General features: G+C 43.4%; 2 protein-coding genes across 2 annotated transcripts in view; one reads left to right on the top strand and one right to left on the bottom strand.

Moving 5' to 3' along the window:
• CCDC146 (coiled-coil domain containing 146) overlaps positions 1 to 7122 on the bottom strand; it is a 76375-nt gene extending 69253 nt beyond the window's left edge. Inside the window, exons 1-2 of the mRNA XM_081211511.1 lie at positions 6999 to 7122; positions 796 to 860 (exon numbers count right to left, since the gene is read on the bottom strand). Coding sequence (XP_081067637.1) covers positions 796 to 808 — 13 coding nt within the window. The 5' untranslated portion in view covers positions 809 to 860; positions 6999 to 7122. The remainder of the gene's footprint in view (positions 1 to 795; positions 861 to 6998) is intronic.
• Positions 7123 to 7252: 130 nt separating this feature from the next.
• Positions 7253 to 18825, top strand: part of FAM185A (family with sequence similarity 185 member A) — a 38174-nt gene continuing 26601 nt past the window's right edge. The window contains exons 1-5 of the mRNA XM_081211742.1: positions 7253 to 7391; positions 7546 to 8067; positions 9151 to 9260; positions 9550 to 9642; positions 18453 to 18591. Of these exons, the coding sequence (XP_081067868.1) occupies positions 7274 to 7391; positions 7546 to 8067; positions 9151 to 9260; positions 9550 to 9642; positions 18453 to 18591 (982 nt within the window). The 5' untranslated portion in view covers positions 7253 to 7273. The remainder of the gene's footprint in view (positions 7392 to 7545; positions 8068 to 9150; positions 9261 to 9549; positions 9643 to 18452; positions 18592 to 18825) is intronic.

Genomic DNA, 18825 nt, shown 5'->3' with positions numbered 1-18825 from the left:
AGCCAAAATAAGGGATCAACAATTACTTTTATAAAATACATATTTTGTTGCGTGCAAATGGCTTTAGATACCTATTCGGTCCATAAATTACCATATAGCATATATTCAACACATAAAAACAGCAACAATTTGTTGTTGACAAAGCAAGCTGGACATATCAAGGGCCCCATTACCTTCAGTAGCTTATTTAAGAGACATCATCAATAAGGGACAGCAGCGGGACATGGCGCTGGAATAAGGGACTGTCCCGCCAAATAAGGGACGCTTGACAGCTATGATTAGAAGATGAGAGCTGGAGATAAATCATGGGATGAGGTTACACATATCAATAATGGGGAACTCCAGAAGAAAGGGGAGGGGAAAGGGTGAGGGATAGCTGAATATAGTCAATATCTGTGCATAGCTGGGAAAGTTTTGTTAATGAATTAACAACTGAAATGCTTTGACTGTGCACTAGTAATACTAATAAAAGCAATAATTAGAAAAACAAGGAATAACTCTACTAAGTGTCTGTCTTCAAAGACAGTCCTCAGAAGTATTCAGAGACTGCCATAGTGAAGTCCATAACCCACTTCCCTATCCACAACTTCCAGGAATATCAGCGCAGTTAGATACATCCTTATAAATATTGCCATATGCAAGTCTAGCGCTGACCCAATTCAAGAAATCAAGGCAGATCTTAAACTCCCAGTACCTTCCAGTTGTCAGGGATCAAGACTATGTTATATGGAATCTACAATGCATCACACACTAAATAATTTGTGTTAGCCAATAACTAGATGGCATAGTAATTACCTTCAGAGCTCATTTTCCTTGCCTAAACAATTGCAGTCACTAGGACTGTGGAGGTCCAAACTGATCTGAAATTAAATCAAAGAATTTATCATTATACTTTTCCAAGTATATTTAAATTGGAATGCAGATGAATCAAAGCAGCATACGTTAGTTAATTTACAAAGCATACCGCAGCAATTTAGCATTAGGATGCAATCTTGCTACATCTGTCTGTGTTTTCTTTTTCAAAGAACACCATGGTCTATGGGTCAGCAAAATCTTTGAAGGCTACAAGTGTAAGCTGGCCTCTAGTACTATTTGGATTTTCTTCAAGGACATTCTGCTTTACAGGGAAATTTCAGCAGCTGCATTTGCTCAGGAATTCAAAAAAACAAAATAAAATCTAACCCTGATGATGCCTCCTACAGAAATCAAAACATTATGTAATCAGCTGCAATCAGCATAAATTTAATATATTACATAAACATGGGCATATAGTAATAAAAAAAAAGATTTGAATACACATAATATGAGTTATAGTTATTAAATATTTATTTCAATTGTACCTCTATGGACATGTCGGTAAGCTTCATAGCTTCATGAAAAGATTTGTATCAAAACACACCCCACTCATCACAAATGCAAAAAGCAAGTGCAAACTTAGGGTTGTCTATTGAACATTTGGGGCAGTATCCAACAAAGTGGTATTTTTTGCACCATAACACTCACTTTTTTCCTCCTAGAAAGTAAGGGGAAATGTCTGTGCGTGTTATGGAGGCAATGCCTACGGGTGGCATGCCTACGGATTTTCCTCCTCTAAAAACTACGTGCGTGTTATGGTCGGGTGCGTGTTATAGAGCGAAAAATACGGTAGTTCCATTAGTGGAAGGACTTCTGTTTGTGCAACAGAACTTTGCCTCCTTCTCTCCCCATGTGCACCCCATACTTTCTCCAAATCTGCTCCACTGCATTGAGGAGCAAAACCCAAAACAGATTTAGGCGGCACACAGGGCAAGAAGATAGAGGGGAAGTTCAATTGTACAAAGAGAACTGTTGCGCCAACCCAACTTTGTTGGATACCACCCTTCATGTCCAAGGCGTGGGTTCAATGCATGGCACGGGCAGCATGGGATTGGGGAATGCCTGGATAAGAAAATGTCCTCCCATAACCTGCACAAAAAAGTATAATTAATTTATTCAAAAGCAAATTTTATTTATCACTTAACTGGAATAAATTTGAAGACCCTTTTCTTCAACTGAACAATGTATTTTAAACATTCAACGGCAATAAGAAGAATACATTTCATTTTCAATTAATTCACATTACATGTTAATTGCCATACACCTTCATCATTTTACATAATATGAATATATTATTTCTGCAATTTCCCCACATCTAACCGTGCAACCACCTCCCCTTATACCCAAATGCCTGTGTGACTTCCTTCACCCACATGAGTGATATCCAACTTATTACTTAATAGAAACCTCTAACATTGTGTTCATTTTTATTCATTACAATAGTCATTCATCTATTAAAAAAAGAAAAAAAGAGAGGAAAGCATAACTTCTTAACTTAATGGGTTCAGTCTATACTTATCCAGAGATTTCTAATAGAATGATTTTGTACAGTATATCCTTCAACACATTTCCATTCCTTTCTTAATTTTTGTTTTGATTGCAATCTGATTGATGCTGTCATCTTGGCTAGTTCAATATATTCACAAAATTGAATTTGCCACTCTGAGATTAAAGGAGTCTCCTCACTCTTCCAATTTTTGGCCACCAGTATTCTAGCGGCCGCTGTAGCATACAAAAACAACTTATCCTTGGGAATGTCTTCTGAGACTAGTCCAAGAAGAAACGCCTCAGATCTTTTTTGGGAAGGTTATTTTAAAGATTTTTTCAATTCATCGCAAATATTGTTCCAGAAGGACATAATCTTGACACAATTCCACCAAATGTGGTATAACGAGCCTTCAACCTTTTTACATCTCCAGCATAGATTTGAAGGTAATTTATAATTTTTTGCTAATTTAACTGGGGTCATGTACCACCTATAACACAGCTTCACGATATTTTCATTAATAAAAATTAAGAAGAAGAAGAAGAAGAATACATTTCATAGGCCTTAGGACATTCTTTTTTCCCTTTCTCTTTGATCTAATTGTAGAAATGCCAAAATAAAACTGACTACTTTCCATTTTAAAAAAACCCTTTGTTTTATCTTACATGCCAACCCTCTTCTGCCGTTATGTAAAAGGAAGTCCCTTGACACACTTTAGTGGGTTTGAGAGCAGAATGAGAGTTTCAGCTGGGGAGTTTCAGCATTCAGCATTTCATTGGGGCGGGGAGCCTGTTTATGAACTCAACAGGCATCCCAGGTTACGCATTTCAGCCTGCAATTGATGCCTAGCAATATTCTGGAACCATTTCATAGAAATCTAGTTATGTTATCAAATATTGTGAGGGGGTATGCTACTGGTGAAGCAAGAGTAACCAATGAAGGCCTTACCTGGGTTGCCTCTCACCGCCCTGAAATTAAGTTTGAAAAAAGGATTATATTGTAGCCAATATAGTAAGCTGCAGCGTGTGCTCGGTTGCAGTCCTATTTTATACCCGGTTACAGAATGTATTGTATTTCTCCCTGTGTAAAAGTATGTCCATCTTACAGTAAAGCAGCTTCCTCATCACATTCTAGGTATACAGTATTTGTAATTCATATCTGAACAAAAAGTTAAGTGCTTTTCATATCATAAGTATACCAAACAGATTTTTTATATGCTCATTGCTAAGTAAGAACATAAACACACTCAATACAAACTCAATATTCATCCCACCACTATGGCAACTCTCAGAATTGTTCCGCGATGGGGCAGGGATTCTGTAGCAGAAATGTTGCCCATCTACAAAGTCTACAGGCCTATATTAGTCTACTCAGAAGTAAGTCCTGCTGAATTCACTGGGAATTACTCCCAACTAAAGTTGCAGTTGTATGCATGGTTACTTGGGAGCACATTTCATTGACCTTGCTTTTGAGTAGACACACACAGGATTGAGGTATTGAAGTAACAAATAACATTTGGGTTAGATATGTAACTATTGCACATATTTCATTTTTTCTGGAAAAACATCTAGAAGATGGTGCATCTCTATATTTGAATAGTAATAATGAATATTTATTTAACTTCATTAGTATATCGTTCCTCCTGGTTCAGCAGTTGTAATCTGTGAGTGAAAAAAGGTTTTAAAAGGTCCTTCTGAATGTGAGCCCTAGAGGGTGCCACATGGATGAAAAGTTCTGAGTTTAGTAATCTGAACTTGGTTTTAAAAATAAATATAAATCCATCTACCCTCAGGACCACAAAGAGCACGCAGTGATTTGACAGTGCTGCTTATTAAAAGGAGTCAAATTATGCCCCCTCCTACACACATACACAAAATGTTACCAAAATAATTGGAAACTGAAAATGGTGATGGGGAGTGTTGAACTTTATGGAGCTCATGTTACAATTTTAAGCTTTATGTTTAGAAACTCAACTACAGAAAAATGCAAATGAATCACGACACTTTTCCATACTATTAATGGAAATTGTACTGTTGTCTTCTTTCTTCTCAAATTGTAGATCCTTAAGTTCAGCCTGACTTTTCATAAAAGCCTGCTATAATTCTTCATCTTTTCTGAAATGGTTGCCAAAGAAAGTAAAAAAAAACAACCTCTGGTTCCTCTAAATATTTAATGAAACATCACTCTCATACTGAAAGCAAAAGAATGCTAGATTCCAAACACTACATTAAATAAAGATGTTCTTTTCTTTTTTAGGAACTTAACCTTGAATTAAAAACATGCCTCCAAGTTATTTACATATGAAAAGAAAGGGAAGGTTGGAGCAGCCCAAACCTGACTTCGCTGGTAAGGTTTCTAATTTGCTTCAAATAATTGTGCAAGAACTATTCAGTATAATGAATCTGAAAGTCACAAAAACTTAAAAGGAACTGGTGTTGAACAAAAGTGTTGACAGTCTAATTTAGTCTTCTTTTTCCAGCAGCAGCCAGGAGGATCTTCTGGGAAATACAAGGGGGTTTGTACTTCCCATCTCCATCATTCGCTCTGGTTTCCGTCAGAAGCACCAGAAGTGGTTTAGTCCTGCTAGCCACTTGACTCAGAAAGCTGTCTGTGGACAAATGCTGGCTCCCTCGGACTGAAAGGAAGATGAGCACCGCAACCCCATAGTTGTCTTTGACTGGACTTAACCGTCCAGGGATCCTTTACCTTTTTAAACCTTTTATTACCTATGAACATGGAGGTTTCATTTACCTATAACCACCAATACAGGTTAAGTCACTTCCTTGTAACAGGCCCAAAATTCTGGAACATAAAGGAAGATTGTATGCCTGTAAGATTGGAGTACACACTTACACCTGCCTGGCTGATGTGATGGAGTAACACAAAGAGAAATTAGGAAGAAATTACACTCCATTTCCTGTTAAAGCATGCTTGCATTCCCTGGTAGCAACTAAAGTGTGCTTTCTAAGAAAATAGAAACTGGACACAACTACATCAGTGAAACAACCGTTCAAACAAAGGAGGAGACATGCAGTACACTCCTATACAAAGTAAAGGTAAAGGGACCCCTGACCGTTAGGTCCAGTCGCGGATGACTCTGGGGTTGAACGCTCATCTCGCTTTACTGGCCGGGGGAGCTGGTGTTTGCCCACAGACAGCTTCCGGCTCATGTGGCCAGCATGACTAAGCCACTTCTGGTGAACCAAAGCAGCGCACAGAAACGCCGTTTACCTTCCTGCCAGAGCAGTACCTATCTATCTACTTGCACTTTGACGTGCTTTCGAACTGCTAGGTTGGCAGGAGCAGGGACCAAGCAACGGGAGCTCACCCCATCACGGGAATTCGAACTGCCAACCTTCCGATCGGCAAGCCCTAGGCTCAGTGGTTTACACCACAGTGCTACCCGTCCTTAAGCCACACTATATTCAGTGAGACCTACTCCAAGATAATAGCACTGCAGCCTTCATATAACAATGCAAAAGCTCAACTACTAGTATCGGAAAGCAAGGGGAATAGATCGACAACACTTTATTTGCAACGCAAGATTTCTTACTTGGTCAACACTTCATAAACAGAGAGAACACATTAGGGGGGCCAGATGAAAAAGAGGCCAGGGCTCTTGCACCTTTAAAAGTTGTGTAGGACAGGAAATTGAATTGGGTGTCATTTGTCCCTTTTCCCATCTGGCCACTCAACTGCTAAGTGCAGTCTTTGAGAAACCCTTTCTACTTCTATTTCCACTTTGTTTCCAAATGCTGGGGGGGGGGGGGGATCTGTGAGAAAGGATGGGGGCCCAAAGGAAGTTATAGAAGAACCAGTCCACCCAGCCATCTTGCAATTACTTTGGCATGCTAAAGTCAGTTAGCTTCACTATGTGATAATTATAGAATCCTGACGCATGGAGCAGCCTCGTTTGGCTAACACATATGCACACCTGGGAGCTATACTCCCACCCACTAAAACCACCTTCTGCATGAGTGGCAGAAGAGCTGGCTAGCTTTTTATTTGAATACCTATGGGTCTGATGGGACACCCACTCTCTGGACTTAGAACAGTTGGCGATGGGGTGGGGTGGGGGCAGCACTTTGTTTCAGATGGTGGCATGGGAGCCAATTCCTAGGGGCTGAGGCTCCTTCGCCCCCCCCCAATAAAATATTTGAGGGATGTGTGCCCCCCCCAAAGTTGATGAGCATTGCCATTCAAATGGGGCACGTGTGTGCGCTGCATCTTGTGGGTCAGGGCTTACCTGGGCCACCCCCAATATTTCATTCAAGCTGCCCCCGCTTGGATGGGGGTGGCCATCGGTATACTCAGGGTGGTCTATATGCGGCTCCCAGCCCCCCCCCCCGGCATGTTTAGCTTCTCCGAGGTTTGGTCGCCCCCTGGGAGGAAGTGCTTTGGGAAGGAGGGGGGTGTGGGGTTCTCTGGGCTGCTTGTGCCCTTGAAACACATTCTGGGGCGGACGGGCGGGGGGTGAATCCAAGTTCCAGACGCCATTGCTCCGCTTCCTTCTCCCGCGTCACTGCACTGAAGGGGGTCGGTCTAGATGACCCTCGGGGGTCCCTTCCACCTCTTCCAATCCCACGACTCCTCCCCTCGCGCCCAGAGCAGGCTTCCTTCCCTCCTTTTTCAAACCAGCTCGCGCCTGCTCCTTTACCTTCCCCGCGCGGCCCCGCTCCCTCCGGGGAAACCTCGCCGCCGCCGGAGAGGCTGGAGCCCCGTCAGCGCCCCGCGTTGCCATGGAGACCGACTCTCCTCTTCCAGTCCCGCCCCCTCCGCGCTTCCTATTGGGCAGCCGCAAGACTCCATCCTGTCCTGAGGGAGGCAGGGAGACATCCGCCTCCCCCAGCCGCTCATGGGCCAAAGCTTCCCCGGGAGACGCTCAGCTTCCCGGGACTTGTAGTTTGGCCTTCAGGCTCCGTCATCGCGCCGATGTCAGCAGGGAACCACAATTCCCAGCAGCCACCTCGGCGCCCCTGGAATGGCCAATCCCTGCTAGTACAGCTCACCGGTTCTGCGCTTGTTGTTTTGAAACTTCCAGGATGGGTTTGTAAGTGGGCAGAGGGGGGTCCCCGTAATGGAGATACCTGTGCCCTGAAGGGTCTTGGGGACGGGGGGGGGGACGGAGAAAGGGGGTGCCCCATGCCCAGCCCAGAGCCTGGAGCGCAACTTCTCCCTTTGCACTTTGATTTTCTTCTTTGCAGGGCTGGGGTGTTGCGTGTCAGAAGGACCCCCTGAAGCAGCCTCAAGGCGGTGCAGGATGCGGCCTCTGCCCCCAAGAGGCTGGTGCACGGCAGCGAGGACAGTGGCCGGGAGCTGGCATCGGTGGCTGAAGGGCGGAGGCGTCACTGGGCGAAGGTCGTGGGCTGGCAGCTGCCAGCAGCCTCGCTGGTTTGCTGCCAGTCCTTGTCGCTGCAGCAAGTCCGACGCGAGCAAGCGGAAGGGCAGCAAGCCTCTCAAGGAGTGGACTCTGGTTGTGGGCCCCTATGGCCTCCTGAAGGCACGGCTCCCTTGCCACGTCTCTGTGCACCCTCTGGACCCACACAAGTACCCCCAAGCCGACAGGGTGTTCGTGACGGTGCGTGGGGCGACCGCCGGCCCCGCGCACGGCGCAGATTTGGATAGTCTGCACGTGAAGTATGATGAGGTGCGAAAGGAGATTACGATCATCTCGGAAGACATGGACGGCGCAGCCTCTGTGGATGTGAGGACCCCCGTAAAATTTGGTATGTGCAGCAACTGGTCAAAAAGAGGCACTGCTGTGACATTTAACCAAAGTGCCCCATGCTCTGTGGTGAGTGGTTAGGATGGCCGTTTTTTCAGCTGTGAACCTCAGTTTGGCTTGCCATAGTAGATAATGTGGCCCATTCAAGTTGCTACTTCCCAGCTTTTGCAGATACAGTGGTACCTCGGGTTAAGAACTTAATTCGTTCCGGAGGTCCATTCTTAACCTGAAACTGTTCTTAACTTGAGGTACCACTTTAGCTAATGGGGCCTCCTGCTGCCACCATGCGATTTCTGTTCTCATCCTGAAGCAAAGTTCTTAACCTGAGGTACTATTTCTGGGTTAGCGGAGTCTGTAACCTGAAGCGTATGTAACCCGAGGTACCACTGTAAGAGGCCCAATGTTGCTATTGACAGGAGTCATAATGTTCACTACTGCAGCTCAAAAGCTTCTGCTGCAAGGCCAGAGTTCAGGAAGTTGCCTTGGCAAAATTAGGAACACTGTCTAAATCCCAGCTGTTTAGTCAGGTCAGCTTTTCTCTTGCCTGCTACTATCACCAGGCCAAACCCAGAAAGCACCTTTCCTTTCTTTGACAGTTATTATGGTGAAGTCACTTGGTGGGTAGTCTCTTGGACTTGGATTGGGGAAACTTGCATTCCAATCTTGCCATTCGCAAACCTCAACATGTAACCTTAGGCCAGTCACAGTCTTTATTAGTCTCACAGGGTTATTGTCAATAAAATCATTAGATAAGCTCCATATATGCTGTCCTTGGAGGAAGAGTAGCGTACACATGTCATAACAACAGTCACAACTGCTAATAATTTGGCTCCGTAACCTGGGTATATTTTAAATATATTCCTTGTCCTTCCTACACATCGCTGTAATATGTATTTTTTCCTTAACACTTCAGATGCTGACATGTGACACTAATTGTTTGTTTGGGGGACTCAGGACATGCTTTGAAAGTGGGGTGCTTCTTTTTTCACTCTGTTACATTGTTTTGCTAAAGGAAATCAAAATTTTAGATTGCTTTGCATTGAATTTGTTTCTATTTATCTCCACTATTTAAAATTGATTTTAGACTTGGATATCAAGACAACAGGGAATGGCTGTGTGAAGACTGAGAAAATTGAATGTAACAGCTGCAGAATAGAGACAGAAAAGGGAACGAGCATCTTGCGGTCAATAAAGGTACCAGTATAGATACAAGAGTACAAGAGTTGTGTTTTCTATCCTCTTGCATAAATTTTTTGCAAGTCTTTTCTTGGGACCTCTCCTGCAACTGCATAATAAGTAGAAATTCAGACCTGGAACTCTTTTAGCCATGCAGATATAATTGTGGGTCCTGCAAGAATTAATTGATGTATCACTTTCCATAATAGCCGAGAGATGCAGGTGAAATCCTAGTTAGGGCCCATCATAACTGTCTTCAAAAAAATAAGAACTGAACTCTTTTAACATGTATACAATTCTGTTTCAGAGTCAGAAAATTGACATTCAAGCTAAAGGAGGGAAAGTTATCTGCCTGGGAACTCTTCAAGGAAATGCTGATATTCATGTGTCACAAGAAAGTGTAAGCATTTTTAAAATGTATGGACTACAATTATTTGGGTCACCTATAAAATACATTGAAGAAATACATTACAAAAATAACATTATGGGCTTTTAAAATCTTCGTGAGAATATGTGTCTTCACTTTTACAAGTTCTGTGACTATTGCAGGTTTTTTCAGACAGAGGCTTTGTGTCTTTGACAGCTGTGGGGCAGGAAAATCCAGCAAGTACCATTCTCCTTTCATGGTCTCTCTGGACTGGGAAAACTGCACCTGCTTGCGTTGAAGTTAAAGTTATAGAGCCTACGTTGGATAGACCAAGGTGTGGAGTGGAAAACCTATTTGTAGAAACTAGCAGTGCCTATTATAAAGCAAATATTATTACATTTAGCATCAAGGCCAGCCCTACTGTGAGACAGAGGGAGGCAGCTACCTCAGGTGGCAGATGTGTGGAGTGGACAGAACTGTGTGTGCTCTTCATGTCCTTCTCCACACCCCTTAAGAGACCCTGTTGTCTTCAGATGCAATGGTGGAATTCCGTCGCATTGCCAATCTTGAACTAAGGTCCCATCTGTGCTATACATTTAAAGCAGTATCATACCGCTGTAAACGGTAATGGCTTTCCCTTCAAAATCCTGGAAATTTTAGTTTGAGGGTGTTGTGAGTTGTAAGGAGGCCTTTATTCCCCTCACAGAACTCCTGTTCTCAGAGTCGTTTAACAATCCCTCTTCCCAGGAAACTCCGGGATCTGTAGTTCTGAGAGGGGAATAGGGGTCTCTTAACAACTCTCAGCACCCTTAAAAAAACTACAATTTCCAAGGATTATTTGGGGGGAAAGCCAGGACTGATTAAAGTGTTATGATACTGCTTTAAATGCACGGTGCAGATGAGGCCAAAAATTCAATAGCCAGTCTGGGCAGCTTTTCTAAATGGAATGGTGTGTGTTTGTGTGTGTTGAACACAATCTTTTCCTTTGCCTCAGGCAGCAAAATGTCTTGGGCAAGCCCCATTTAGCATAATGCAACAACAAGTTGACTCTGTGAAAAGTGATTGCGATTCCAGCAACTGAATTTGAGCTGAACGTGCTTCTATTATAGGTCTCTGAAATTAGACACATACATTATGCTGTTGCTTCCTTTTTCTCTACAAATGTCAAATTGCTTTCAGTATAACTTCTTCGGCAAGTGGAAGTTAAACCCTGCAGAATGAATCCGCTTTTAGATTTGGATTTAATATCCCAGTCGTAGACAAGCTATTCTCAAAATGTAGGGCCATAATTTTTAAATGGGCACATGGCTGAGATGGCATTCAATGGATGTTAATGCCCCCTAATTATCCCAAGGCAACAGTATTGTAGACACAACTGAAATTCACGTCTTCTGTGGAAATGCAGGTGAGGTGTTGAAACTTCAGTTAGTTCCAGGTATTTTCCAGAAGATGGCGCCTTTGGTTTGTTTGCTTTGTTATTGGAAAGTGTTATTGTTCCTTGAGATGTGTATAATGTGACCCTGACTTGAGCAGCACCGAGGGGTAAATAAATATCTCATAGGTAGACAGCAGAGAATTTTCCCATCCATTCAAGGCCTGCAAGAAAAGAGCGATATCTCAAGTGTGCTTAGTTTATTGTTGGAATTGCTTGCAGGAATAATAATTCCAGCTAGTTCCTTGGAAATAATTTAAAGTGAATTTGTAAGAGCATAGAGATTATTTGCGACCTCCTTTGGCTTACCTCAGCCAAGATGAATTGATCAGAGAGACTAAGGCTGCAATCCTAACTGCGTTTACAAGGGAGTAAGCCCTGGCTATAGGACTTTTGCTTCATCTTACTTTGTTTAGAATACAGTGGAACCTCTACTTACAACCATAATCTGTTCCAGAGGTCCGGCCATAACTAGAAACATACATAAGTAGAGGCACGCTTTGCCGTAGAAAGTAATGGAAAAGTGAATTGATCCGTTCAATTTAACACGGATTTTACTTTCTAACGAGACCATAGATCCATAAAATGAAGGCAATAATAAATGTACTGTACTATAAAATAAATAAGACAGTATTGTAGATGAAAAAAAATAACATTAATTTTATTTCTTACGTGCACTGAGGGTGGGTGGGCTTATCTGGCTACAAGCTGGGGGTGGGGCAAGGGTCAGTAAGGACCTGATTCACTTTGGCCAGGGTCAGGTTTTTTTCTTGCCAGGCCAGGTTCTTCTCCGGACTTTCACAGGTTGGTTCCTCGGCAGGGTTTGGGGCTGCAGTGTGCCCTGCTGTGCCTCTTGCAGGTGGCACCTCTTCCACAGCTTTGGGGGTGGGATGGGGGCCCTCTCTCCAGCAACAGAGGCCTCAGCACTGCCCCACAGCCGGCTGGGCGAGCTCTGGGCTGCTGGCAAGGCCTCTGTTGGTATCTAGAGGAAAGTTCATAAGTCGAAGCACCTACTGAAGGTCGTAACTGGAATTGTATGTAAGTAGAGCCGTACATAAGTCGAGGTTCCACTGTACACTGGGTGAAGAACTCACTGTTGTGTTAACATACAGCTGTTTTAAAAGACAGCGGGGAGTTGTATTTCAGCATATGTAATAATCTCTGATAAAGCAAGAAAGTACAATAAGTAGGGTTATTGCGGTAGCCATAAGAATCTTAATAGATAGTATAGGAAAATACACACTTCCAGTTCTGGCTGGGAGATACTAAAGTAGGGCTGCCATATTTCAGGAAGTGGAAATCAGGAAACAAAAGTGAATGGCATGAAAAATTTCACATATCAAACTGGAAAAGTCTAGAAAATAAGAATTGGACATGATCCGTAGATAATTGCAAGCTGAAACATTGACCCTGCTAGGGAGTCATATTGAAATGCTGTACATTTATGCTCAGAACGAAGCCCCATTGACTTCCTTTACTCCCAGGTAACTGCCTACTGCAGAAGCCTTCCCCAACATGGTGCTTCCCAGATATTTTGAAGTACAATTCCCATCAACTTTTACTTTTGCTAAACTGGCTGGAGCTGGTGGAGTCATGGTCCCAGGATGGAGACGTCTGGTGTGTCAGATTGCTGCGAAGTCCTTTTTGAACTCAGTGCGACTTAATTTTAGTAAACTTGCTTAAGTTGTATAAATATATTTTAGTATACAAAGCAGTTTTAGCAGTGTTTGTAGGGCAATGTCATAGAAGTGTTGAGTTGGAAGGGACCCCAAGGCTCATTTAGTCCAAAGAGATATTCAGAGCTGATTTGCCTGCCCCCACTAGTCACTTCTGCAGCTGCCAGCGACATCATGCCAGCACTTAGCAGTGAGTGGCGCTAGACCAACCCTCCTCAACCTCAAAACGCTTTGGACTACAATGCCCATCATGCCAGTCAAGTCAAGCATGAGCAATGGCTGGGGATTATGGGTGTTGTGGTAAATAACATCTGAAGGGAACCGGATTGGGGAAGGCTCAGCTTGACTGGGGGACATTGCCAAACATTTGGCCCCATAGCATTTAGGCTCGTTTACCCTCCCTCACCAAGGACGCGGGCGGTGCTGTGGGTTAAACCACAGAGCCAGAAGGTCAGCAGTTCGAATCCCTGTGGCGGGGTGAGCTCCCGTTGCTCGGTCCCTGCTCCTGCCAACCTAGCAGTTCGAAAGCACATCAAAGTGCAAGTAGATAAATAGGTACCACTCCGGCGGAAAGGTAAACGGTGCTTCCGTGTGCTGCTCTGGTTCGCCAGAAGTGGCTTAGGCATGCTGGCCACATGATCCGGAAAGCTGTACACTGGCTCCCTTGGCCCATAAAGCGAGATGAGCGCCGCAACCCCAGAGTCTGCGACTGGACCTAATGGTCAGGGGTTCCTTTACCTTTACCTTTACCTTTACCTTTACCCTTTCTCACCAGTGATATGTTCATACATGAGGAAATGTACAATACAATGACAATGTAGCTAACGGTGCCTCAATATTGTAGGAGGAAAGAGGAAGAAATTGACAAAGGATTGCATTTTGCGCAGTAACCCTTCATTGAGTGTATTCTCACTCTTTGTTTACAGACCTGATTTGTATGCTAGTGATTAACTTCACGTGTTCTTTTGAAGATTTTTTTTTATCCAGATGAGAAACATAGAATTTATAATATACTAATTTATCTTGCAGTGACCATATAATGCTCTGTGGTGTGTGTCTCGGTGTGTAAATCCTACATATAAACCAGCAAAATCACAGCTGTAGAATTAAGCATCAAAACTGACATGTATAACACTTATCTTCCAAACACAATAGCAGAGCAGCCAACTTTTTGGAGGAAGAAGTTTGGCTTGCTTTCTCGAAGAGCCATTTCTGTTAGCAATCAGCCTGTATTTTATCTGCCATGTGGGCTTTTATGACAATTTTGTTCCATCGACTACAGTCATCATTATGTAGCTAGGGCTCTGTCAGCGTTTCCAGTGTAAACCAAGACTGTCAGAGGTTTGTAGCTGTGCATTATAATTCCCCTGGCAATGAAACTGGACACTTTCTACTTCAGTCACTGGGGCAAATGCTTAAAACATTGAGACAGAGAGAGAGAGATTGGGATGAACATTTAAAAACCTGCAGATTAATTGAAATGCTTTGTTTTTAATTTTAAGAAATAAAATGGGGTAACCCAACTAGCAGCTAAAAACAAGCAGCAACTGTTTCCTGGGGCTGCCTCTCTCCACAGAGAGGCTAGCCCAGGCTTCCTCAACCTCGGCCCTCCAGATGTTTTGGGACTACAACTCCCATGATCCCTAGCTAGCAGGACCAGTGGTCAGGGATGATGGGAATTGTAGTCTTAAAACATCTGGAGGGCCAAGGTTGAGGAAGCCTGGGCTAGACTAAAATCCCACTGGCATTTCAGATGTGGTTCCCCACCCAATTCTCCTTATCACATCGTACCTACTGGTGTGTGTACCCAACTGACCAAGTGATGGAAGCGCTAAACTGCCTTGTAGACAGTAATTGCATGATTTTTCAGTGCTGATGTCTGACCCCAGTTATCTGGTGTACGTACATATAAGCAGGCTGACATGGGGTCAAATTGATACCCGAGTCTTGCTTAACAGTGGTTGAAAGTAAGAGATACTGTGTTGAGCATCTGGTCGAGAGTCTTCTTTGTTTCGGAGGAATTGTCAGCAGCTTGACTACATCATACAGTTCTTCATTTTATAAGGCTGTGATAGATCGTGCTGAAATGCTAGAGCAGATTTTAAGCCAAATTAATACACAGCTTTAAATCAGATAGGCATGCTGGGTCACAAAATTGCATATGAGACAGGACTGAACCGGAAAATTAAAAGCATCTGAATGTTTTATTGCAGCATAAGTCAAACCGAGCTTAGTAGAACACAATTAAATTTGATACGGTATTAGTATCTATTATAGTCTTCGTGTTTACAATAGTTCCAATGTGACTGTAGAAACTGTTCGTTTGGTAAAACATCTTTAGACTTTTATTATCCTGGCTCTTGCTCTGGCTGCCTGCTGTATCCTTCTTCGTCTCTTAAAAAACGAAGAATTTATCAGCTGATTCCATCCACATCTGTCTTGAGCCACCATTTGTTCCTGCTGGGAGACTGGTGTTAGTCTACTGACCCTCTTCTCCACTATTGGCAGCCTTCTACAGAGCGTCAGTTTTAGGGAAACCCTAACATCACAAATGAGTGGGCGGGCTGAAATAATATGGTCATGATTTCAGATATTCTGTAGATGTTATTGTTCCTTTGCTTTTCCAGTCTTATTACACTTTTGCAACAATCAGGCATAATATATGTCTTCTTGTCAGGCACACTGACAAAACTCTGCGGTGGCCAGAGCCAAATCAAAACCAGATGGTGTGCCCAAGCGCATCCAGCAGCCTTGCAGAGTGATACTTTTGCCAGCGGTTCCTGGGATAAGCCAATGCCAGACCATTTCTTGAATATAGCCCTTGTTCTCCAGCACAAGCAAACAAGCTAGGCAGAATACCAACCAGGCTAGGAAGGCAGTCCAGGGTACAGCCATGGACTGCCAAGCTGGAAGACCAAAGACCTAAGCTAACAGCTCCAGTGTTGAGGCTCTTGAATTTTTGATGTAAATTGTGCTGATTTCCCAAGAGCTTGCTAATTTATTCCAGCTGCAGCCAATGAGGCAACTGGGGCTGAGTTCAGGTTTCCTCAACCTCGGCCCTCCAGATGTTTTGAGACTACAATTCCCATCATCCCTGACCACTGGTCCTGCTAGCTAGGGATCATGGGAGTTGTAGGCCAAAAACATCTGGAGGGCCGAGGTTGAGGAAGCCTGCATTAGTTCCTTCCCTCCATTTTAGCAGCAGTTTCAATGCAAACCGGTTGTTGCTGCAGGAGCAGCAAAGCCCCTTTCTCTGCAGTTTGCAAGCACCCAACAACCAGGTGGCTGTTGGACTCTTGGGAAGTGCTGCACCATGGACTGACAAGTAAGCTGTCCCAGAAACTCCAGCGGGTGCAGAATGCTGCAGCGAGGCTCCTCACGGGGTCTCTGCCATGGGAGCAGATTCACCCAGTGCTTTTCAAGCTGCACTGGCTCCCGGTGGAGTACAGGGTCAGATTTAAGGTGCTGCTTTTGACCTTTAAAGTCCTTCACGGCCTAGGACCCTCGTACCTATGGGACTGCCTCTCCCGGTATGCCTCACGGAGAGCCTCAAGGTCTATAAATAGCAACACCCTAGTGGTCCCGAGCCCTAAGGAAGTTAGATTAGCCTCAACCAGAGCCAGGGCCTTTTCAATATTGGCTCCGGCCTGGTGGAACGCTCTGTCTCCTGAGACCAGGGCCCTGCAGGATCTGATATCTTTCCGCAGGGCCTGTAAGACAGAGTTGTTCCGCCTGGCCTTTGGCTTAGAATCAATTTGATTCCCCCCCCCTTCCTTTTTCCTTTCTCCTCCTGTGAAGAGGCTGCATCTTAATATTTTAATGTTGTATTTTAATCTCGTTTTTTAAGTTGTATTTCAATCAACTTGTTTTTATTATTAGTTGTTAGCCACCCTGAGCCCGGTCTCGGCTGGGGAGGGCGGGGTATAAATAAAATTTATTTTTTTATTATTTATTTATTTATTTATTTATTATTAAGTGAGGCAACTCACCTGTCAGTCATCTGATACCATAGCGATGCTAGGTAGTTGGCAGGTGGGTTATCCCACCCACCTGTTGAAATTAGGCCACAGGAGAATCTGGCCTACTGGGCCAAAAATATTCTCCACCACTGCGCTAGAGACAGAAATCCACACATCTGGGCCTTGATGGTGACACTGGGCTTTAACTATCATTAAAGCTGTACAGTGGTACCTCTGGTTACATATGCTTCAGGTTACAGACGCTTCAGGTTATAGACTCCGCTAACCCAGAAATAGTATCTCGGGTTAAGAACTTTACTTCAGGATGAGAACAGAAATCGTCCTCTGGCAGCACGGTGGCAGCAGGAGGCCCCATTAGCTAAAGTGGTGTTTCAGGTTAAGAACAGTTTCAGGTTAAGTACTGACCTCCAGAATGAATTAAGTACTTAACCCGAGGTACCACTGTAGTTCCAGTCAAATGCTCTGCTGCAGGCAATGAGTTTTTCACTTTTTACGACCAATTGTTACATGAACGTGGCAGACTCTTCAAAAAAGTAGATGTTGCTTTACCTGTTTACTTGCAGTGCCATATATCTTTTAGTATCTTACTCTCCTTTGTATACGTTATCCATGCCCACAACCACAGTTCTGGCCATTTGTCCCACCATCAAGGGAGTACTTCAACCTCTAATGCTAATTCAGTGTTATGAAATTTCACAGATTGTAATTTTGCAAATCAATGCACCTGTTTTCTGGTGCATAACTTCTAGCTGCAAGCTTTGTCTGTCTTTGTTGACAACGTGAAGAGCACCATAGGTATCAACTGCGGTAGCCAATTAAGTTACCCATTGAAATTTGTGAACATGATGAAGTTAGAGCCATTAATTTGACTGAAACTACTCTGAGTAATATTTAGTTGACTACCATCTCAGGTTTCCACATGGACAAGCCACATGGGGCTGGTGCAGAGAGTCAAGTCTCTCCCAAGAGATTGGGAGCCAGACACAGAATCTCATGCTGTCTTCACCCTTCCCCTCAGCTTAGGTACAACCTCACTGCTCCTCAGTCATTGGCACTGACGTTACCAGGCATTTGCTTGTATATTGTGTATTTGATGTTCCTTTGTCACCGCTTTCTGAACTTCTGTGGTGGAAAAGTGACTGGATAACCTTCTTTCCTCCCTCTGCTTCAGTTTTCGGCTTGAACAATAATTTCAACCTTTTATAGTTAATATCTTCTATGGGCTTCTCCAGACAATCTAGTTATTGAGCATTCATCCTGATTTGCTTGCACAAGACTTACATGGTTAGATAATACTCCATCTTTATTGAACAGTTATTCTCATTTGTTGGTGGGGCAGTTATATGACAATGAACGTTCACTCTGCATTTCCTGATTTGCTTGTGGGGTGTTTTTACGTTCTCTTGTTAGTCATTTATTCATTCTAAACTTTTCAATGCATTTTCCCTTCACGTTCCAACCTGCAAAAAGTCCAGTTCTTTTTTAAAGTGGATTTGTGACAGAGTACTTTAATTTTATGGCTACATTTACAGTATGGGCCTGAATCCTACCTGCAAAATAAAACCAATTGGACACATCCTATACCATCCCCACCTCCTGTCTATTCTGAAGATTCTAGCTAGCAGATATCTGGAGCTCTATGAACATGTGTATGTGAAAGATGTAGCTTAATATATCATTAAGATGAACTGATGTTTGTCTGTTTCTTGGCTGTAATGCTGTTATATTAATTTATTCATTTCCCCCCTTTTACAGAGTGTGAATATAGAAAAGCTACAAGGGTCATCTATTCACATTTCTACCAAAAATGGCTTATTAAAAGCCAAATATCTTTATGCAGAATCTTCATTGCTCTCTTCAACAGCTGGTGACATTCTGCTGGGGAATGTTCATGGTAAGATAGCAAATTGGTCTGCAATTTTGTTTAGCAAATGCCTTTTTAAATATTTGTGATAGAAGGTCATTAATTTCACATTTGAGTTCTTTGAGAACTGTTGGGTAGATGCCAGCTAAACGCCACGATGTGTCAGTTTTTATTTTTTCAATAAGGCCTGGAACTTTGTGTCTTGCCACCACTATCTGCCTCAGTTCTTCAGACTCCCTTCCTGCAAAAGTTAGTTCAGGCACC

This window comes from Podarcis bocagei (assembly GCF_964188305.1).
Source record: "Podarcis bocagei genome assembly, chromosome: 10".
Lineage (NCBI taxonomy): Eukaryota > Metazoa > Chordata > Lepidosauria > Squamata > Lacertidae > Podarcis > Podarcis bocagei.
Note: the sequence above shows the minus strand (reverse complement) of the source record. Positions and strands in the feature narration are given on the sequence as shown.